The following is a 24458-nucleotide window of genomic DNA, read 5'->3' on the forward strand; positions in this document are numbered from 1 at the left end:
CCGTGCATCAGCATAATATAACTTTTCATAAATATGGTTGCAATGCAAACCTGATTTTAACTTATAAAAATTAATTAATTGTTGAAAGCCGAATCAATTTTGCGTACAATATAAAATTGTCAGAAATTTCTTTTGTTTACAATAGTGTGACCAAATGTTTTTTATTTTTAGTTTTTTTTTTTAACATTTTGCCAGAAGTAGAGTAACAGAAGTATTACAGTAATTCTAACCCGTATTTCAAATAATCAAGATTATACATTGCGCATGTCCGTTTTCTCTTAACAGAAGCAGCTGATTTTTTAATATCAAAGTCGATTTAGGTTTACACTACAAATGACAGATAGTAAATATGTCATCCTTAAAAAAAGAAGAAAAATTGGAGGGAAAACGCTTGACGATCTTAGGACTTCGATCGAGCTTTGCACTTCGATTTGAAAGATTATGTTTTCACATTACATTTTTTGAATTATTTTTCGTAAATTTTATTATTATATATATATATACATTTTATTTTATAGATTTATAAAATAATCTTTTTAGTAGCCGTTATACATTCCTCTTTGGTATTTATAAAAATTTGTTGTGCTTAACGACCGGATTGGTTTTCTGGATTCCCTTGAGTTATTCGTAATTCTGTTCGTGTATCTGTTTTTTTTTTTAGCATGATAGCTTCAATGATTGTTACCACTGTAGTTATTAATACTGGGTCATTTTAGGAACATTTTGACAAGGTAAAATTTACCACATCAACAAACAGCATTCTCGGATTGTAGTTTCTTATTTTCCTTCTTAAAGTAATGGTCCCATTATCTGTCAGTCTTTGTAAGTGTAATTTCCTCCGTGAATTAATAGTTGTATCGTCCTCCATAAGTTGTAATTGAAGAATCGGCTCATGGTGTATTTATTATTGAAATGCTGTAAATTGTGTTTATCTATTAAAATACCCCAATTGTACGTCAGACGTTGTAATATGTCTGAAGTTTGGACTCTGTGATTTCATTGTGTTCAAATTAACAAGCCGTGGTTAGTTACTATTAAAACAATTGTTTTTTATTCTGCAGTTAGAGTTTACGTAAGGTTTGAATTAAAATACAATATGATATTCTTATGTTTCGATGCCAAAGTTTATAAGCCAAAGAGAAGTTATGAATTTTAATTGAGAGAGCCTTCGAGATTTGGATTTTAATCTTGCAGAACTGCAGTTTGTTGTAAAGATGTTCACTTTTTTTCTTTGGTTATATCAGACCTTTCCCGAGGTAACCCTAAGTTTATTATAACACATTTGTAGTATTCTATGATTTTATCTATAAGATGGAAATTATGTAGTGATATATAAATATTTCTGAGCGACTTATATATTTGCTTTCTTGATTGTGAAGCATATATTTTAAGTTATAAATTTGCATATAACCAAAATAAGTACAAGTACTCAAATGTTGTGATTCAAATGTTCGTTGTGGTCTTTGATCCTTTATTGATGACATTTAATGACTATTAGGTTTTTGATTGATTTTGTCAGTATTCACTGTTAGTGTTAATTGTGAAAAGGATGAGGTTAGTTCGATTATGGGATTTTTTTTAAGTTTTCCCATCTCGGATTAACTGACTTTCCACTTTTTTTTTTATTGGGATTACATCTTGGTTTAAACTTAAATATTTACGGCATTCTTCAATTGTAAATGCCAAACGAGGTTCTAAATAAAAGCGGGAAGAACCAGGAAGAAAGGAAAATGTTTGTGATTGAAATTTTATTTATTTATTAATTTGTGTTTAATGTTATTTTAAATGTCTAGGATATGTAAAGACGTATCGAAATTTAGTACACACACACGGAATTATATAGTTCTGAAAATCAGGTGAGCTACAAAATCGAATCTATCCACAAATGGTGTTCGGTGATGGGATCGATTATTTATTTGCGTGCTGAGTTTCCGTATATCCTGCTAATTTTAGTTTATGTAGAGCAATTGTTATTGGTAATTTTTCTTTAAAAATTTGTATTCGTTCAATATTTTTTGGAATTTCCAGTTTTCCCTCATTAATACATTTTCTATTTAGCATGCTTGTATGTAATTGTAGAAATACATCCCTTGAGTTGAGTTTGCTCATAGGTCTTCGTAAATCTGTGCAGCTGATCGAAAACTACTGAATTCTAGTAGTTTGCATTTGACTTAGAACCTACTCCCTTCTGTCAAGAGTTTATATTCTTTCGAAGTACTTTTGGGGATTTATTTATATTTCTTTTAGTTAGGCTGAGCGCCTCGGATCAAAGGTGAGGGTGCGTATCTTTCAGGATTTCTTAAATCCTTTTTTGCTAGCTGCACTTACAACGGTTGATTGGTCACTTCGTTTGAGGAGAAGACCTTTGGTCCTATCGGCTGTGCCAGTTTTGTACACGACACGCGTTCTTAGACTTTTGCAACGCGTTGCAATTTGAATCGTCGAAGTATAATAACAAAAGTTTATTATACTTTTTATATTATTTGGAACTATAGTTGGTTCTGATAAAACTAATGTCGGCATTGGTTTTCCTGATCGTGTTACACTGGAGTATTGACTTCATATTTTGGCGCATTATATTAATATTATTTCGTTACCCTTATAATGACACTGACAAACGCGCACGATTCTTTGCCTTGGTTATCTTAACTTCACTATTGATAAGTTAAGATCAACATTGCAAAGAAATAATCTACAGTCATTCATAACTTATTGAATAGTTAAAACAATATTTCTAACTGCGATAGACTATATTATTAGTCCTGGTGCTGTGTAATTTTTCGCTGTGGAATTTTCACGTCCGGTTTAGAAACCGCTAAACTAAAATTCACAATATTAAATAAATCGCAGTTACCTGTGTAGATTATTTTCGGTTGTTTCAAAATAATGAGCGTAGATATATTTTGACGGCAGTTATCGGCAAACCACCATAGAAACGGTAATTGCATCGAAATGGAAATCGTATACTATCAATGAATTTTAATCTTTTTGAATCTTCAAGAAGAAAGTTTACTCATTACCGCCGTAAAGGCGAGAAAATTAATTCATTACATTTCTGCCACTCAGCAGACATTTTAGTTTTTAAGTCCCACAAGCAAAATATATTGCAATTTCGCTCTCGAAATTTGTCTTCGATCTGTAAATATATTTGTGTGCATAAATGAATTCCTTAATCAGTGATGAATTGGTCATGGTAGAGATTAACTTTATTGTGATTTCTTCAGGGTTGCTTCGAATTGTATCGAACGCGAGCTATTGCCTTGCAATGTAGAACTTATTTGTTTTAAGTTTGTTTCATATAATAAAATAGAACGCAAAATGAGTTTATCTAACCGAAGAGCATCTCGCCTCTTCGCTGGTAAGAATAGAACTGATTTACAAAAATGAATAAAATTAAGTTGGGTAACCGCTCCGTTGTCGGTCTTGCTGTTGAATCTTTATGTGTCGGGTGTCGTCTGGGTCCCACCGTGGAACTCTAGTGGAATGTGTTGACAAGGTGCGCGAGTCGTCTTAGATATTTTTGGCTGCATCCAGCGTTGGTGAAATTTGCTGGTAAGGCGATAGTTGGTTCTGGGTAATTGCGACTAAGTGCAGCATTGGTGAAGTATACCGGCGAGGCAAAGTTTCATATGACATTTGATATAGTTTAGCATTAGTTCTTTGTAGCAATAGTTCTTAATTTCTCACCCTTGAAGCGCGGACGTCCTCGCACCGATGCAAATGTTTTTGGATTGTTTGATTTTGCTCCGCGCGATTGTCTTCCTGTTTGTTAGCTTCTCGGGTGATCTGTTGTGGGATAGTCTTTTGTCTGATCCAACAGGTGACCTTGGCAGTTATTAAAATGACGAGTGTGGGTGAGAATGCAAAATTTACAGATGTCGTGGTTGTGCTGCTACCACATAAGTGTTTTTAGATCTCTTGTATTATTGATGTTTATTTCTTTTAGCATATGTAGTGACAGTACTTCTTCGACTTCTGTGCTGCTTCCGCAAATGTCATCACCTTTGACACGTATAGATCTTATCCTACCCTTACTGTAGAGTATTCGAACTGCATAAGGAATGTTCCGCTTAGGTTCATTGATTCTTCGTCGATTTTCATTGTGCCTTCGAAGCAGGATGGTTCCAGTGAACATTTCTTCATGGTCGGGTAAGTGTTGACTATGTTTGAGTTGGCAGTCAGCTATTTTGCTTTTTAGAACTATACGCTTAGTTCCGCTACATATACATTTATCATTATGGGTTTCACAATTTTCTTTAATTCCAAAAATTTGTTGATTGCTTTTAATTATGTTTTTGAATTTTAACTTAATTTATTTTGTTGTCTCTTATTCTTGGTTTTAGTAATAACGTTGTACAAATTTCATTTGATATTAATGGAATATTAATAATATAGAATTGCCATTTGTGGCAATTCTAATTTTTGGACATTTTAGCAATTCTTCAGAATTTATAAAAAGTGTATTTGTTCTTTCAGATTTGTAATTTTTTTTATTTCTGACAAAATTATTCTATTAATTGTATTTCTGAATAGCGTATATTAGATTGTTTAGGTCTTCTTTTGTATTTGTATTTCATATTTTAATATTGTGGCTATTTCATTTTGACAATTCTTATTATCTATGGTTTCTTTTATTATTTCATTAGTTCTTTCAGTTAATGCATTCCTTCTTTTCCTTAAAACTCTGTTTATTATCAATTGTTTATTATTATTTTCCACTTCATCATCCATTTTCTAAACTAGAATATCGTAATCATTGTGACCCGGCGTGCTAGCCTACTATTTCAAGACTGTACAATGATCTACTGCTCTTGCTTTTGTTTGTATCGTTTTCAACCTTCTTAAATCTATTTCTATAAATTTGTTCGATAAGTTACCGAACGCCATTTGGATTTCTTCAATGTTGACCACTTGAATTATTTTGCGAGTCGAAATAACTTTTCAAATAAGTTTTTAAATAAGTCCCGTTTTCTATGGCTGCAACTCCTGTTTTTATAGGTGTTATTTGCGAATGGGAGTAGTCCCCATAGCGACCATAGCTAGACCAAGGCATGTTGGTAAGAAGAATCTGTAAAGTATTATCTTTTTCAATTATTTTTGTGGATTGTCCGGCCCCTTTTTTGTTTTAGTGATGATATTTATATTTTCTTATACTATTTCGTTCCTTTATTTTGGGTAAATTTTGAACATAATCTTCTGTTTATTTTGCATTAAACAGTGTTGGATTTTTCATATTGTTTTATTGATTCTTTGTGGTTGTTATGGTATTCTAAGTCATTAACATGTTTATCTTTTAATTTATCTCTGACTCTGATTCTTTTTCGTTCAATTTTTGGTGGTCGAAAAATATGTCTATTGGTTTTGCACTTACTGTGGAATGTAAAGATTGGTTGTATAATTGAATGGATTTAAATATTGAGTCTTCAAAATTCGATATTCCTTCATCCTTCGGTTAATTTTGGTTAGTTTGTTTCGGTTTATTTTGAATGAAATCTTTGAACTCGTCTGTTGCTGGTTGAGTGGTATGGTGGAGTCGTGGGAACTGCTGCTTTTAATTGGTTTTCCAATAGAAATTTGATGGATGCGGACTTAGAGCTATTTCGTTGTCTATAACTATTTTTGGCATTCCGTAATGGTGTGTTATATCTTCAGTTGCTTTTGAACTTATAAGTTTTATCTGTGCGTACTTGGATAATTTATCTACGGCAGCGAGCACAATATTTCTCTCTGTAGTATATAAGTAGATATGAATAATTTGACCGGGACAAGATGGATGGTTGTAATTCTCCTTTTTGTGGGTGTCAATCGTACTAGATTTCTTTGCAAGTTTTACATGCTTTTTTTATTATTTCAATTGTTTGCTTAAGAAAGTATTTGAATGTTATTCTTAAACATTATTTTAAATCTATTTTTCTTTAAAAGCCGATATGCCTGCTCCTGTATCAATTAAAAATGTTGATATAGTATTGTTTAATGTAGTTTCAGTTGAAATAATGCTATTAAAATTGAGATTGAATGTAAATAGTAATTTATTTATTTTTGTTTCCTATTTAGTTTCTAGCTCTGTCTTTCAGTTCAGTTTTCATTAATTATATGGCAATGCTTATATGGTTTTCTGCTATAGATTCAACAAGAGTCAATGAATCTATAAAAACTTGTAGATTTTAATATTGCCCGTCGGATTCGATTAAAATCGAAGTGGCTAACTTTAACTTTAACTTTACAATTGAACAATTTGGTGTTTGAAAATTATGTTCACTGTGGGTATCCAGTGAATACTCGTCTTTTTCTATTTCATTTGGCATCGTTATTTTTAGGTTATATTTGTTTTTAATATATTTTATTTTGATTCTATAATTACTAATGGCTTTCTATAAAATGTCACGTTCGTGCTTATATATGTCATTCCTATCCAAGCGTAATGCTTATCATATTATTTTATTAGAATATTTGTTTGTTTATTAAACGTTACTGATAACGGAGTTCTGTTAATTAATGATTTGTCTGACTTGTCAAAATGTTGCTTACAAGTTTTTAATCTGTTTATTAAATCTAATATCCTAATTTCCTTGTAGTAATTTTTAAGATTTTTATTGTACATCTAAAACAGTATAAAATTAATTAATACGCCAACAGTAATTATTATTAGGACACTATTACTGGCCACATTCGTTGTATTGGAAGTTTCAATTACTTCATTAATATTGACACTTGCTTTTTTGGCTTTAATTTTCATTAGTAAAATAAGCGAACAAAAAAATACTTATGAAACTATTACATTAGTAGCACAATTAATATTTTGTATTTTATTGTCTTCTGCTCCTAGCAGAATCGCCATGAAATAACACAACTTAATATTTTTGGTTGTGTTCTAGTTTTCAACTACTGTGTTGGTTGAATGTTATGGATTTATATAAATTAATCGAGTCCTCGAGGTTTTTAAAAATAAAACCAGTTTGTTCCGTTTGAATGTTTTATTAAGACTGAATTTATAAACTGTAACTTATCATAACTTAACCTCAGACTGCTGCTTCTGCTGATCGTTGCGGCTTTGTCGCTGACGCTTTGATTGCTGCAACTTTGTCGCTGATGGTGTCAGTTATCCGTTGTGGGTCCCACGCTGGTCTTCCCGTGGGATCTGCTGACGGGGCGCTTGTCCATGCGCCGTAGCTGTGATCGTGGGCTCATCATATTTCTGCCTGAGTCCTGCGTTGCTGAAAATATGCTGACGGGGCGCGCGTGTTTTATGGAATTTGTTCGAATGCATTGACTTTGGTTATTCGTAGTGTTGGCTTATTTATTTGAATGCGTTGGTTTTAGTTATTTGTGATGATGGATGTTAACTCCTCCCCCTTTAAATGCGGACGTCCTCGGACGCGATGTAGAATCTTGTTTCGATGGTTTGACTCTGCTCCGGGGGATTGTCTTCCTGTCTATTAATTTCTCTTGTGCCGGATCTTTGCTTTATCCAACAGGTGACTATTATTGTTAGTATGATGAACAGCGTGGTTGAGAGTCCAAAATTGACTATTGTTGTGGTTGTGCTACTGTTTCGGAATGTTTTTAGTTCTTTTGTGTTGTTAATATTAATTTCCTTTAACATTTGTAATGAGAGTACTTCCTCGGCTTCTGATTTCCCGTCTATTATTTGCAGCAATGGTGGTGTTGCTTCTACGGACGTCATTACCTTCGATAAGTAAAGGTCTTCTCCAATCCTGACTGTGGAATTTTCGAATTGGATGAGGAATGTTCTTCGTAGTTCCGTTGTTTCCTCGTCGATTTTTATTTCTCCTTTGAAATCGTTGAGCAGTATTGTTCCAGTGAACAATTCTTCGTGGTCGGGTACATGTTGTTTATATATAAATTTACAATCGGCTTTTTGTTTTTTAGAATTCGTGTTACACAAGTGTCGTTACTTAGGTCTACTAGCTTAGTTTTTTTACAAATGCTTTTATCATTATGGTTTTCACAATTTTCCTTAATTCCAAATATTTTTTGATTACAATTAATTATGTTAATAAATTTTAGCTTATTGATTTTGTTGTGTTTCTTTATTGGTACTTGTAATAAGGTTGTACAAATTTCATTTGATAAAATTGGAATATTAATGATATACAATATTTTTTTTCCATTTGTGGCTATTTTAATTTTAGCAAATTCTAACAATTCTTCTGGATTAATAAAAAAAAGTACATTTTCTAGTAAATTTGCAATTTTTTCGGTTTCAATTTTTGACAGAATTATTGAGTTTATTGTGTTAGTTTTTGCCCAATGAATGGCGTATATTAAATTATTTAATTCTTTTAAAAATTTGTATTTTGTATTTCAGTAATGTAGCTATTTCACTTGGAAAATTCTTATTGTCTATGGTTTCTTTTACAATTTTATTTATGTTTTCGGTTAATTCATTCATTCTTTTGCTAAGGATTTTATTTATTATTAGTTGTTTGTTGTTATTTTCTACTTGCTCGTCTGTTTTTGAAACTAAGATTTCATAATCGTAGTGGTCCGGCGTGCCGGCCAACCATTTCCAAGCTGTGCCTAATGCATTGACTGCTCTGACTTTTCTTTGTGTTGGTTTTAATGTTTTTAAATCTGATTCTACTTTTGCGAATTCAAATGCGAGTAAGGGAAAGAGTGGATGTGTTTTATTTATATCTTTTAGTTTGTTCGATAAGTTACCGAACGCCATTTCGTATTCTTTAATATTGAATACATGAATTATTCTGTAGGTGCCGTTTTCTGCCGCAGCGACTCCTGTTTTTATGGGTATAATTTGTGAATGGGAGTAGTCCAATATGCTCGCTAGAGCGAGGCATGTTGGTAGGCAGAATCTGTAAAATATTATGTTTTTAATGGTGGTGTTTCGGTTTTCTTCGACTATTTCTTTTTTATATTTTGGGGTCAGTTTGGAACCTAATCTTTTGTCTATTTTGCAGTAAACTATGTCACATTTTTTGTATTGTTTTATAGCTTTTTTCTTGTTATTATGGTATTCTAGATCATTGACTTGTTTGTTTTTTAATTTATCTGTGACTTTGCTTCTATTTTTCTCTAACTCTTGGGGGTCGCTGGTGACTCGTGTTCCGAAAAATATATCTATCGGTCTTGCGTTCACGGTGGAGTGTATGGATTCGTTGTATAACTGAGTGGACTTAAATATTAAATCTTCGAAATTCGATATTCCGTCATCCTTTTTAACGCATCTCATTATTTCGGTAAGTGTTGAATGAAATCTTTCAACTTGACCGTTGCTTGTTGAGTTGAATGGTGGTATCGTGTAGATTTTTGATTTTAATTGGTTTTCAATTAGGAATTTAATAGAGGCGGAATTTAGACCTCTTTCGTTGTCCATAACAACTAGTTTGGGCATACCGAAAGCTATCATAACCTCACGTAGTGGGTGTTTTATATCTTCGGCTGCTTTTGAATTTTGAATTTTAATCTGTGCATACTTTGAGTATTTGTCTACGGCGGTGAGAACGATAGTTCTCTCTGTCGTATATAGGTCAATATGGATAATTTGACCGGGATAAGTCGGAATAGGAGTTGGTTGCAATTCACCTTTTTGAGGATGCCTGTCGTATTTGCTTTCTTTGCAAGTTTCGCATGCCTTTGTTATCTTTTCAATTTTTTTCTTTAGGTTAGGAAAGAAGAAATTATTAAGTATTTGGCTTTTATTCTCTATTGCATTTCTGTGAGCTCTAGTGTGTTCTTTTGCTATGATTTCTAATTGTTCGCTTTCGCATGTGACATCCTGAACTTGTTTCTGGGTGTACCTAACTTTGTAAATACCAAAATGGTAGGGGTATATATTCTGGATTTTTGCCATGATATTTTCCGTCGTGAACAATCCATTGACAATTTTTGGGTCGAGTCGTTTTTTCAAGATGTCTATTAAGTCGTCTTCTGAGTAGTCTGGTTTTTCAGCGATGTGTCTGTGGTATGTGGGAAAAGGTAGTTGGAATTTGTATAATTCTGTTTCTGATGCTAGTAAGAAAAGTTGATTTTTAAAAACGTTAATTGGGACTTCCATTACTGGAATAAGGTTGTGTGATGAACTGTCATCACTTTGTATAGTTGATGTTGTTGTGTTGTTAATTTCTGGCTTTGGGGGATTTCTGGATAGAGCGTCTGCAACAACGTTAGAAGTTCCTGGCTTATATCTTAGTTCGTGGTTGTACTCTTCTATGTAACTTTTCCATCTTCTTAGTTTTCCGTTATGATTTTTGCTACTCAGTGCGAAGGTTGGAGGTTGATGGTCTGTAAAGATTATTACCCTTGATGTACCGTAGAGGTACATGCGCAGATTCTGAAGTGCCCACACGATAGCTAACATTTCCTTTTCGTTAGTTGCGTAGTTTTCTTCTGTTTTCGAGAGTGTGCGCGATATGTAGGTAATGGGTCTACCTTCTTGCCCTAGGACTGCTCCGATGGCGAAATTTGATGCATCGGTGGTCTAGTGGAATTCTTTGTGAAAATTGGGGTACGCTAGTACCACGTCGTTTGAGCTGAGCGTGTTCTTAATCTTGTCAAATGCCTTAATTGCATTTTTGTCAAGTGTTACTTCCGCTTTATGGGAGAGATTCTTTGAAAGTCTACCGTTTTCTCCTCTTAGGAGGGTTGTGAGGGGTTTTGCCAATTTGGCGTAATCCCGAATGAATCTTCTGTAATAGCTTGATAAACCCAAGAAAGAACATAAGTCTTTGAGGCTTTTGGGTATTGGAAAATTTTTGATAGCTCTTACGTTTTCGCAATTGGTTTTAATTCCATTTGCAGAAATAGTGAAACCTAGGAAATCGACTTCGGTCTTGAAAAACTCGCATTTGTCGATTTGAATTTTCATGTTTGCATTATCTAAGGTCGTGAAGACCGTATTTAGATGATCGATATGTTCGTCTTCCGTCTTGCTAAAGACAATAATATCGTCGATGTAAACGTAGCAAATTTTTCCGACGTGATCCCTTAGGATATCGTCTAATGCTCGTTGAAATATTGATGGCGAATTTTTTAGTCCAAACGGAAGTCTGGTGAATTCATATTTTCCGCTATTAACTGCGAATGCAGTTTTTTCTATGTCCCTTGCCATGAGAGGGATTTGGTGAAATCCACTCTTCAAATCTAGTACGGAAAAATACTTATTCTCGCCCAATTGTGCGATGATTTCTCCAATCTCAGGGATCGGGTATCGATCTGAAATTGTTACAGAGTTAAGTTTCCTATAGTCGATGACTATTCGAAACTTTTTTTCGCCTGAAGCGTCGCTCTTTTTTGGAACTACCCACACGGGGGCGTTGTACGGTGACCGTGAAGGTCTTATTATGCCGTCTCGCAGCAACTGGTCTATCTGTTTTTCGACCTCTCCTCTTAACGAAGTAGGGTATTGGTAGTGCTTGCTATATACTGGAGAATCTGATGTGATTCTTATTTCGCCTAACACTCTGGTTGTGTAGGTCAGTTTCTCGTCTGGTTCTGCAAACAGTGTTGATCGGGTCTTAGTGACGTGATCTATGAAATGTTTTTGTTTGTTCGTCATGTCCTCTGTCCGTACTTTTATGTTATTCACTGCCTGTGTTTCTAGTTGTCTTATTTGAATCCTATAGTTTCCGTCAATAGTTAATGTTTCGTTCTTGACGTCAATGACAGTGTTCAGCAGTTTCAAGGTATCGTTACCTAGGATACCATGGAAGGTTTTTAATGTCGGTAATAAGAAAAATTGAATTGGTCTATTTCTTTGACCAAATAAAGTAAGGAAAGTGTGGTGGGATATTTTTGTTTGTCCACCAACGGACATTGCATTAAATTCATTTTGGTTCGGTCTCGGACTTGGAACTAGACTTTGGTTTGAGCCTGTATCTATTATCTGTATCCATTTCCTTCCTCATCAGGTAGGGCGTAGGCTCCTTCCGGTTCGGCATCTTCGAGATAAATTTGTTCCTCGTCCTTCATATCGTTAGGGTTTGGTTGTTCATCTCCTCCTTCTGATTGTCCGGTTGAGATACAGAACTGTCGTTGAATTTTGGGAGGTTGACCGCTGGGTGCGTTGCTGGAGTGTTTGCCAACGAAATCATTGGTCCTTGGCTTGTTCATATAATTAACGTTTCTGGTTCTAATGGAGTTATCTATCTCCATTGGCACAGGTTTTGGCTCTGGTTTTTGGAAAAAGGGCGCGGGGGCGCTTGGTATCCCTGTCTAGGGTTGAAAGATTGTGGCGGCAATGTATATTGACCACGGAATGGTTGAGGGTATTGTTTATGTTGTTGGACCATTTAGTGATTCATATTCGGTTTAGGGGTGTGATATAGGTTTGGGTTGAAATTCCTCCATTGTTCGGAGTTATTGTTTTGGGGCAATTTATGTAGCGGAATATGATTTCTGGGCGGTAGAGGTGGTATTTGTTGTCTTGGTTTGGGTAAGAAGGCATTTCTATGTTCTTGATTCTCCACCAAGTTACACAGATGCAAGGCATGGCTCAGGTCCCTTGGCTCTTTGATTGCTAAGAGTCTAGGAAGATCTCTATTTAGGCCTCTCACAAACGTATCTAAGGCTTTACCTCAATAATTATTCGTCAGAGCTCTAATTACATCTGGTGCATCTTCTTGTACGCTTATGTGGTTAAGGATGAGGGATAATTGGTGGTATACCATCTGGTAGAATTCTTGAACAGACAGACGTCCCTGAGTTAAGTAGAACATTTGGTATTCGAGAGTTGTTAAGTCTCTTTTATCAGCGTAATGTTCTGTAAGGCACTTGGAAATTGCTTTCCAATTCATAGGAGTGTTATACGAGCACAGCGTCGGCTTCTCCTATTTATTTCGGATTGACAGAGTTATTAAGTAGTATTTGTAGGTTTCTTCTTGACCATTATAAATGGTCATTATTCTTTCTACGTTTTTTTTTCCAAGAACCGAATGTGGTTCGGTCTCCGGAAAAATCTCTAATCAACCGCGTTATTTCGGGCACCTTTTCCTGCTCTTCCCCTAATCTCGGACTGGTAAATGGGATATCGTTAAGACAATCGTTACCTTCGGTATTGATTGCTTGCCTTATTATATCACCACCCTGGAGAGTTTCTTTTATCAGGGATACGATAGTATCTTTCAGGCTTTGGCTTGTATAGGCTGTGTTGCCTGATTGGGTATTTCTCTGGGAGTTGGTACTGGCCCAGCTTCAAATTGGCTAGGGATTCGGACAATTCGTTTGACTGCATCTTGTGATGTTGTCTTTAACGAATTACGGTGAATTTATATTCGGACCACTTTTAAGAATTGTTTTGGATTCTTATATTGGTAATATTTTTGGGAAGTTATTTAGTTGTGAATGATTTTTCGAAAACTTGTTACTTAATCTATAGTTGCTTTGATTCGCAAAAATTATTAATATTCTTTGTTTAAAAATTTCTTTTGCTTTCTTAATTTATGTTTTTTTCCTTTTTGAATCTTAGTTTGTATGTCGTTATTCTTTCTTGGTTTTCTTAGTAATTATTATTTCTATAATTATTATTATTATTTTTTAATCTTAATTTAAAAATTATTATTATTTATTTATTTTATTTTTTATTTTTATTTATTTATTCATTTATTATATTTTATTTTATTTTTATTTTTTTATTTATTTAATTTTATTTAATTATTATTATTATTATTATTTTGTTATTTTTATTATTATTAGTTTTTTATTTTCGAATCTTAGTTTCTTATCTAATTTTTAAATTTTCTCATTTTTTTTCTTAGTTATTATTTTTCAGGGCTTAATTTCTCGTATAAATTTTTATTTTTTCTCTTAATTCTTAACATTTTTCTTAATCACTATGCTTACAAGATGATCAGCATTCCGGCGAATCTCCCGCGATGATCCTTTAGAATTGCTCCTTTTTGTCCCACGACGATTTCAAGTCGAGATGGGTGACTTGGGTTCCTCTGGATACTTCACTCACGGTACCCTGCGGACGGACACTACAGGGTTGTCGGCGGTATTATTGTGGCACCAGTACTTTGAAACTTTTTTTGGCTTAGATCTGCGGCTGCTTGAGGCGCTTTTGATCAACCTGTCTTGTTCGTACCTGCGGCTACTTGAGTTGCTTTTGATAGAACTTGCACATTTTTTGTTCGTATCTGCGACCACTTGAGGCGCTTTTGATAGAACTTGCACTTTTCGACACTGTCCTGTTTCGCCGAGTTGTGTTCGTATTTGCGCAGTGGTTAAATCTCTTTCACTAACTCACGATAACTTTTACTTCCGTACCTGTCCCTGCTCGGGCGCCAATTAATCGAGTCCTCGAGGTTTTTAATAAAAAAAACCTGTTTGTTCCGATTGAATGTCTTATTAAGACTGCATTTATAAACTGTAACTTATCATAACTTAACCTCGAACGTTGTCCCACGATGGTCTTCCCGCTTGTCCATGCGCCGTAGCTGTGATCGTGGGCTCATCATATTTCAGTCTGAGTCCCGCGTTGCTGAAAATATGCTGACGGGGCGCGCGTGTTTCATGGAATTTGTTCAAGTGCATTGACTTTTATTCGTAGTGTTGGCTTATTTATTTGAATGCGTTGGCTTTAGTTATTTGTAATGATGGATGTTAACTTATATAAGACGAGGGAAGCCTAGCATGTCCAAGTCACTTAATGGTTAAATTAGGCGTGTTATGATTTGACCACTTGAAGAGTGTCAAATTGCAAGATCAGTAAAATGCCCGTCGACAAAAGACGGCAGCTGTATAAATATTTACATTGAGTGTCCCAATGTTTTGGTCACCAAAGTGTGTCTCGTTGAAAGATGGCGGTATGATTATAAATGCTTCTGAGGGCGTATAGAATATTTAGTTGCATGCTAGAGCGTGGAGCTGTAAAATTGTACTCCAATTCCTCGATAACATAAATGTCTCGACATTAATTCGGAAATCTTATGCTATTGGTCGTTCAAAGGCCTCTTCTGACAGGCTGCTTATGGCAACAATTAACTTTAAAAAAACTGATTAGCAATAAGCTGAGTTAAGAAGTTTTAGAATAAGCTAATTCATAACCAGAGTAAGCATAGTTCAAGCATGAGTTAAAGAGTATGGAGAGAATGATCGTTTTTTGCTCTGCTTTACTAAGAGTATATCTATATATATATATTTTTTTTATTAAAAGAGTTCTGCCATATACTGGTGCAGAAAAAAGATGAGCTTATACATTAAGAATACATGGAAATTGAGACTGTCTAGAAGACCTTTGGTTACTATGTCTAGTTAATGATAGTTGAAGGTTCCAGGGGATATATTCTTGAGGACCACTACATAATTCAGGAATAGGTCTGACAAGAATACCTATGCCCTGGAATAAGGGAAATAAATAAGCCGGTTCAGTTATATTAGTAAGAGGTTGAGCAATATCATATGTGGGATTAGTAACTGCTTGGGGATAATATATATCCCTGTAGCAATTTTTCAAATCCCTCCCTTGTCTCAGAGAAAATTCTCCTCCCGTGGCAATACTAAAAATAGAACTTATGATCCGAGGACAATAGCCAAGAGTCATAAGACCTTTTTCTAGTGATAAACCATTTGTTTTTCCGGGTCCATACAAAGATAATGATTATATCTACAGTGATTCGGCATTTCATTGGGAATGGTTCCAGGGGTGTCGAACTCCCATTCTCCTGATGAAGTTGTAGTTAACTTTACAATTGATGTTCTTAGTTCAATCTCTACTTTAATTCCCAGAAGATAATTATGATATAATTTCCCCTTATTGGTTTGGACTACTTCATTACATTTCCCACCAATTAGTTCTCCCAATATAATGATCTATAACTTGGCATATTAAAAAAATCTCTCACAACTTCCCTTTCACTATGGTGCAGTGTTTGACATTGGTGATACATCTCTGTCTCATTATTTTGCACTGTATCTATGACAGTGAGATTAAGTCCATAGTTACATGAATAGTGCGTTTCTGTTATATTATGGGCACAAGAATGTCGCAAAGATGGATTTCCCTGCGATAGTTCAAAGCGAACTAGATAAACGAAAAAAGGAAGGATAATGAATCATCCGGGAGCAGTCATAGTATGTCTAGAAAAGGGCGTTAGTAGATTGAAAAATACAGGAAAGAGAAGAAAAGCAGCTGATGAACAACTAGGCGACTTCCATAATATCAATTATTCATTGAGAATTTTTATGAAATAAATTATCAAGCTTGCACAATTTTGAATTGAATTGAATTGAATTGAATTTGATTTTTTTGATGACCATATATATATATATATATATATATATATATATATATATATATATATATATATATATATATATATAAATATATACACCTAAATCCATATTTCCAAAATTATATATAGTTTGTTACAACTTAATTTCGACTCCAAAGAAAAAAGTCACTAAATGACGAAAGGCTAATGTATTTATGATAAGCGCCATTATTTGTAAAGCTTATTCAATAATTAATAAACAAACGACTCCAAAATACATAGGCTTGTGTTATTTACATTTTTTCCCAATAGCAAGCTAACTAGTCAGTCTCGAGAAATGCCACTAACTAATTTTCGCTTTTGACGATTCACCTTAAACTGAAATCTAGATATAAAGATTTGGCCCAGCTGGAAATCAGAATACCGAGGAGGAAGAGGAAATAACGATTGCCGAACATCTACTTTAGCAGCATCTGGCCATTGTTCAGTAGGCCAGATCGACATTTTTGTGGTATAAATTCGAAAAACTAAGAGAATTGTTACTTCACACTTGATGGGCAGCAAATGTAACATAAGTATACAGATATCATTAAAGCTAGAGCCTTCTAAACTTGGGGGCATATTATTTAAAATGCTACGTTCTCCCGGAGGTGTGTAATTTCATGATCACACATTAATAAAGCGACATATCTCCCACAATTTGAAGACTACAGTTATCAAAATTTAGTTGGTAGGTTGTTGGCGATGTATAAATTGATAAATCCATATATCTCACGTAATATGAGAACGTTTTCCCAATTTTCCCAAAAGCCTGAATATCTTCGGAATTTGAAAGTTAAAGTTACCAAAGGTAGGAATGTAAATTACTTCTCCATTTTTGTTTGAGAATGAACCTCGAAAGATTGGTATTTCTTGGCAACACCCACCCTGTTCTTCGCCATCTGTTACTCGATTTTATTATGTATTGGTACAAAAGCATTGCACAGTCGGTTACGCCTGACTGCAACATTCTCTTTTGTTGAGATTGAGTTACTAAAAGATAATGCATTGCTTATCGCCAGCTTAGATACCGGTAAACTAAAATCCACAATGTTAAATTACTGTTACCTGTGTGGATTCTGTTCGATTGTTTCAAAATAATGAACGTAGATATATTTTGACGGCGGTTATCGGCAAACCACAATAGAATCGGTAAGTGCATCGAAATGTAAATAGTATATTATGAATGAAATTTAATCTTTTTTAATCTTCATGATAAAAGTGTACTCAAAAACGGCGAGAAAATTAATGCATTACATTCTTCCTCCTCAGCATACCGTTTAGTTTTTAGATCCCACAAGCGAAATATATTGAAATTTCGCTCTAGAAATTTTTCGTGGATCTGTAAACTGTGCTTTAACCTATCCTAAAAAAAAAGTTTTCTGTCAATGTTAAAAATTATAACGAATAATAAACTAATGTGAAATAAAATAAAACAGTTTTCATTTAATCAATTTTATAAACATATTCGTCCACAGTTTTTAAAAGCTTACTGAACTTTCAAATTATATTTCGATCCGCGAGTTATAATATTTGCTGGTTGTATTTGGCTATACTATTTATTACACTAAAGAAGCCGCTTTTTCAGCAACCGACTTCGAGGTGCTGTTGATCCTAACAGCAATTATCACTGGGTGCGCAGCTTTGATGGATTTATTGGAACCAATTCCGTCTCTGTGGAAACAAGACCTGGGGAAGAAGAAAAAGTGTGTGTCGGCCGAGCCAATATTGAAGGTGGATTGTTAATTGGCACACTGTATTGATCGGAAATCAAATGCATTATCATTAATGAGAAACATCCCTAGGAAGACATCGATACATACGAGCTGTTGTCCGAAAACATTTTATGTTGTGGTCAACGTTGTTGAAAGTTTTCGGGGTATTGGGCGGGCTAATAGCGTTCTTATAAGTGCACTTTGCTTAATAATTCGTTTTGTTATCCGTATCATTATCATATTTTCACTTTTTTCTTGACTTTTGCGAAGAAAGCGGGATAAGATGCAAGTCTTCGTTGTCTGTGCAAGTCTTCGTTCTTGAGGTCGAACCTTCGGATACCGTCGAAAATTTCAAAGTCAAGATCGAGGAAAGGGAAGGATTTCCTCCAGATAATCAGCGTTTAACATTTTCTTGCAAGCAATTTGAAAATGGGCACACTCTTTCCGAGTAACAGACAGAAGGAAGCATCTCCGAACCCATAAAGTATATGTATTCTTGATCAGGGTTAACAGCCGAGTCGATATAGCCAGTCCGCCCGTCTGTCTATGAACTACAGCAGTCTTACTTGTTCTTATGGGTGTACTTATAAAGTAATTTATAATACGAACAAATATTGCTTAGGTATACATAATATATATACATAGAGATTAAGTATACAATTACAATTATAATTACAATACAATTATACTAACTTTAATTTGCTATACTATTTTCAATTCACCATAATTCATATTAAGGATTCATTAAATCTAAATAACTCTTCAAAAAGGTTGTTTAGCTTTGAGAAAGTCAAGACTATCGGTGATCCACGGTGTGCTATTCCCCCTTTGGGGGAATGTAAGTCAGGCACACATAAGTTTGCTTGTGGCGTGACTTTTTTGCCCCCTGCTAGAATGGATGAGTGATCTTTATTCTGAGTAATCCAACCTATGGGTTTTTTCAGTCTTATGCCTGTGAGTGTTGATTTTTATTGTTAAGCTGATTTTGATTTGTTTGCTTGCTTTGACATACATGTGGATCACTGGTATTCACTAGCAGTAAATAAATCAGAGCCGACGTTTATTATTATAATTGTTTATTAATAATATTTTCGGGTTTCTTAAATCGCGGAACTCACCAACCTTCTCTATTTGCGCTCTTAGTGTCTACTCGTCGTTCAATAACGGTGATCACATCGCGTTTCTTTATGTTCTCGTCTCTCTGTGTCTATTCCCATTCCTACATACATATATATATATACATATTTCCACTAATTGGCCTATATTGGGGGACATGCCCTACTTGAGTCCAATGGCTTTCCTACAAATGTAGAAAGCAACTGTTGCCTTTTGCCAGTTCTTGGGTGTTAAGGTTCCAGTCTAGTTTCCAATATCCAGTATTAGCCCCAAGAAACTTGCGCTGCTACTGGACAAGCAATTTCAAGAATAATAATTTAATTTAATATATATATTTAGCAGCTGGTCGACCTGACTCGTGACTACAGCATTCTTACTTGTTCTTAGTCATTTTTTCTTTTGTTTTTCGCATAACTTCGCTGACGTATTTAATAGCGTATTGGTAAACACATACTTAAACTTATATATTTATCAAGTATAAATTCACATATATATATTTTTATATTAATAAACACAGTTTAGATGCATATCCAAATAATAATTTATGGACTATCATATTATTGATAGTCCACCAAAATAAGTCATGTGACAACATTTTTTACCAATGCTTATACAGTATTGAGCGATCTAGATTTCAATCAGTTTGGGAGTTACGCAAGAGAATGGATGAATTGAATTAGTTGGATCTCGCATCTTAAGCGAGCTCGACTTCCCTGAACCCAGATGCCAAATATATTATAGTTATATTTCCACAAACAACTCGAACACCAGTGATCCAGATGCTCATTACTTCTTAAGAAATGTGTAAGTTAACCATGAACTACCCGCTTCCGCTTTGTTGCTCAATATCCACTTAGCAATTTGAGCGCCTGCCGGAAGTTCTTATGCTGCACTTATCGGGATCAACCGCGACATTGGACCGGCCCTCCAAGGTTAAGAAGCTCTTGATATTCATTTTAACAGTTAATTCTAATCATAACAGCGAAGAGGCGAGATGTCCTTCGAGTAATAAAGCATTGAAAACTCATTTTGTGTTCGGTTCATTCAAAGTAATCTTAAGTAAATAACGTCTTAAAAAGCAAAGCATTAAATTGTACATAATGAGCGAGCAAAGTGTTTGTAGTGTTGCATGCATTGAAATCTATTTGCATTAGTATGCATAAAGTCCTATTAACTAATACATCCCCATTATCTACATGACCGCGATCATATATTCGGATGATGTTTTTTACAGAAGAGATGCGAATGATCGAAATAGCTACGAACGGCTATTAATATTCTCCTATTCACTGCATTTAAATGATTAGCTTTAATAAAATCATAAGTGGTATAAAAAATTGATCAGTCGAAATGAAATTTAATTTAGAAGTAAATAATCCCGCTGTCGCATAATTTCTGTGAGCTAAAAATATTTGAAAAGTTACCACAATTTTGAAGTAAAAATTGCACCGTATGGATCATTTGAGTTGGATTCAAAGATCCAACGATCAATTACAGATGATGGCTGCCGTAATTTCAACTGAGAGCTTGGGAAATATTATTAGATCTCTGAATTTAAGGCAGAAGATATAAATCTTATTCATGATGGTGGCAGAAATTGCACCAAATGAATAAGATATATATCTTTTGCCTTAAATTGCGAGATCTAATAATATTTCATAAGTTCTCAGTTGAAAATAAAGCTGGTAATTTAATTAGACGAACATTATTATCTCCTAAGTTTTCATCTTTATTATTCCCATCAATGTTTAAAACATTTAATTGAGAATTTATTTCTGGAAAAAAAAGAAAATCATAATATTGAACGAAGCTTAAATTTAATTTAACACTATAGAACTATTTTTATAATTTGTCTGCATTATTAACATCGCACTTTTGAAAAATTTACTTTGCATCCTTTACGCTTTTTTGATTGTGTTCGCCGCTGGTTATTTTGAAGCCGCCTTGAATTATGCAATAAAAATTGTTAATACCCACACTTGTTGAACATACCCCATCTAAGAAAAAGTATGCAATAGAAGAATATTTTGAATGCTCACACTTGTTGAACATACAAGTGCTAAGACAAAATATGCTTAATTAAAGTTAATTGGACAAACGCTGGTCAGTTTAGTCACAGTCTAAAGAATTGGCAGCCCACAAACCAATAGATGAAAATAAAAATAATAAATAACAAATAAAATTATTTGGAACGGACTTTCAATAAACCAAAAAATGCAGCGCAGGAGCCGCTGAAAATGTTGAATCTTGGATTCCGCTCGAACAGTTAACAACCATTTCATTCGCGTGTCAAGTCAAGTATTATAGAAAAACTTGTAGGTACAAATTTCAAGCCGGAGTTCGAAATATCATTATGTCTAGGTAAATTTTTAAACAAAATTTGCTTATATGTTTTGTGTTTCATAACTTAACTTATGTACTCAAAGAAGTCCCCTTTTGAGCGCTAAAAATTTTACGAATAACAAAATGAATATACCCTTTATATGCGAAATTTGATTTAAATCATTTTTGTCATACGGGCCAAAAGAATTTTCTAGTTCTTAAACTGCGCGGCTTTTCTCAGCTGTTTTATGGACCTTCACTATGCTGTTCCTTTACAGCACTGTTATTGACAATCGATAACATTGCAGCTGGCTCAGAACAGCCGCCAAAAGCCGCGAAAATATGAATAAATAACTGGAAAATTAATTTTAAAATTGCTCTAGTCGGGATTGGGCTGCCAGGAGATATTCTGCCCCTACCCATTGTATACTTTCGTAGTAACTTTATATACTCATATTGATAAACTGAGAATTTTTTTTTATATACATTTTAATCAAATACACAAAATTATCTGCGGCTTAACAGAAATAATTTCATAGTTTTGATATCTTGTAGGTTGCATACCTATAAATATGACTATTTATAATAAGTTAAAGAATATTAAATCGAAACATAGTGCCAAATACTGTAAATATATTTGTATATATGCACATTCAGCCAAACATATGTAAGCACATATACATAAGGTATGCAAATATGTATGTGCATATTTTTGAAGTGCGAAAGGCGAGGTGGAAGGAGAGTGGAGATAAAGGAATATGAAACCAAATGGACTACAGAAGCTTGGCTCTTAAGAAAATATATGCTGAGAGAGAGAGAGCTGTATAGGAAACCGTACACAAATCAAGAGTCTCATTGCTTAAGATGTGTGCCTGTCAATTCTGTTCCCATTAACTTCAATTCAACACAGAGTTTGCGCGAAGCGAATTCAAGTTGACAAGAGTAACAAGTTGTTGTGGTGGTGAACTGACTGCTCTTGAATTGTTCTTATTTTTCTTATACCCTCTCAGAGAGCACGTCTCAGAGAGACAGAGAAAGAGAGAGAGAGAGAGAGAGAGAGAGAGAGACAGAGAGAGAGAGAGACAGAGAAAGAGAGAGAAGAGTTGAGTTGTGAGAGCAAGTTATTTGCCGCCTATGTTCATGTCTCGCTCTTCGCCGCAGTTGCCTTGAACTCGCTTTGGAACAGGCATTTGCTGCCGCCATAGGACATCGTTTGCCAAATTCGAATCACATCCTTCTGTTAATCCGAGGAGTGAACAACACAGTTGCCGCAGTACTCGGTTAATTCGTGAAAAATCGACAGACGCGCCTTTAACTCTCGCTGATCGTTGACAATTTGAATTTGAACGTTGAAATGGATATCTCAGCGTATCAGCACATGAATATTCGGATGAGTACGCGTGGCAAGCGACCACTGCGAAATCTAACGCCCAATGACAAAGTGCGGGCCATTCAACGCATCCACAATGGCGAAACCAAGGCCAGTGTCTCCCGCGACATTGGAGTGCCGGAATCGACGCTTCGCGGTTGGTGTAAAAATGAGCAAAAATTGCGTTTCATGTGCCGGCAGCTGGGCACCGACAGCATGCCCGGCCTGGCCAGTCCGCCCGAGAAGCGCGCCAAATTCGAATTGCAGTTGCTGCCACCGAAATTTGCCACAATGCCCATTGGCAATTATGAGGAATTGGCCGCCTTTGGCAGCTCACAGTTCTATGCCTCCCACAATGAGGCCCTTCTGGAGAAGTTGGCTTTGGTAGAGTTCAATAAGATCAAGCATATTAATAATGGCCTGCATCCGTCAGAGGTTGTCACTGGCACCGCCACGGGCACTGGAGACGACACCGATGCCGTTTCACCCGTGATGGGCTGCTACTCCACAAACAACATGGTGCAGCAACTCAATCTGCTAGCCCTCTTCAACTCGAAGTTGTCTCCGGGCATACATAATCGTCCCAAATACAGTGAGACGCAAACACAACCAGCCGCATTCGAGGAATCCAAGCAATTCAATTGTCCGTTGCTAAGTGTGAAAAACTGGGCCAGGGATCCAGCCAAACAACAACAAATTCCAGCAAACTCAACTCAAACCCAATATGTTAACGATAGCAACAATAATGATTGCCCTATTACACTCACGCCCACGGCCACGCCCACTCCAGATGTCACGGGTCAATCCTTGCAGCTGACTGAAGATAACGCGGCTGGCATGTTGCAACAAGCGACATTTGCAACTGCACCAGCGACCGATCTCGACGGCCAGGGAGGCGCACTCCTCGATTGGTGCAAGATGTTCAGTGCCAGCCTGAATTTCTTTGCGTTTGCTGCGGCGGCTGCTTCGATGCATCCCACAGCGGAGCTGCTGGTGCCCCAGCGTACACTCAACGAGGGGACGCATGACTTGAAGAGGTCCTTCAGTCATGCATCGGTGCACAGCGAGTCCTCGAAGGAGAGCTTCGACGACAGCGAACCGGAGGATTTGTCCGTGCGATGGTGTACCTCCAAGGTCTCCAGTCCGGCGAACAGCAGATCCCAGAGTCCCGACAAGAACAGCACATCATCGAGCACATCAATTCCCAGCGATGCCGAGCAATAGTCAAATTAATTGGTGTAGATAATAATAATGATGACAATTTTACATATATTTAATTTATTAGACCGACTTCCTACTAACGTAGTTTTTAATAAACGATAACAGTTGCAACAATTTCTAGTTTTCAAATTGTATCTAAGCAATAATTATTATGAAACAAATTTCTACTTCTAATTACTATTAATGTCATTAAACAAGCAACGTTGATTGTGTAAAAAAAACCAAATGCAATAAATCTTTTTAAGTCAAATGTTCTAGCATCTAGTTGGTATTGAATAGTCAAAATTCTTTGGAATAATTGTAAACTAATTTTATACATTTGTTTTATTTTTGTTGTAAAAAAGAAAAAGCATATGTGTTTGTAATTAATATACAAATAAATAACTAACTACTATTGAGAATCGAGTGTATTTTACATTATGCGATCTAATCAATATACAAATATATATTTGGCATTGCATATTTATTTTTATATATTTTTTTTGA

The 24458-nt window shown here is 35.2% G+C and overlaps 1 protein-coding gene across 1 annotated transcript; it reads left to right on the plus strand.

Moving 5' to 3' along the window:
- Window positions 1-22690: 22690 nt before the first annotated feature.
- On the plus strand, window positions 22691-24078 carry LOC6563361 (protein distal antenna-related). The gene has a single exon (XM_001990782.3). It carries the CDS (start codon window positions 22737-22739, stop codon window positions 23973-23975), a length of 1239 nt encoding a protein of 412 aa, XP_001990818.1. The 5' UTR covers window positions 22691-22736; the 3' UTR covers window positions 23976-24078.
- The last annotated feature ends 380 nt before the right edge of the window (window positions 24079-24458 follow it).

Source organism: Drosophila grimshawi, unplaced genomic scaffold (assembly GCF_018153295.1).
Source record: "Drosophila grimshawi isolate 15287-2541.00 unplaced genomic scaffold, ASM1815329v1 contig_59, whole genome shotgun sequence".
In the NCBI taxonomy this organism is placed as follows: Eukaryota; Metazoa; Arthropoda; class Insecta; order Diptera; family Drosophilidae; genus Drosophila; species Drosophila grimshawi.

Coding starts and splice junctions, on each gene's coding strand:
- LOC6563361 (XM_001990782.3), top strand. CDS start 22,737: ATGGATATCTCAGCGTATCAGCACATGAATATTCGGATGAGTACGCGT.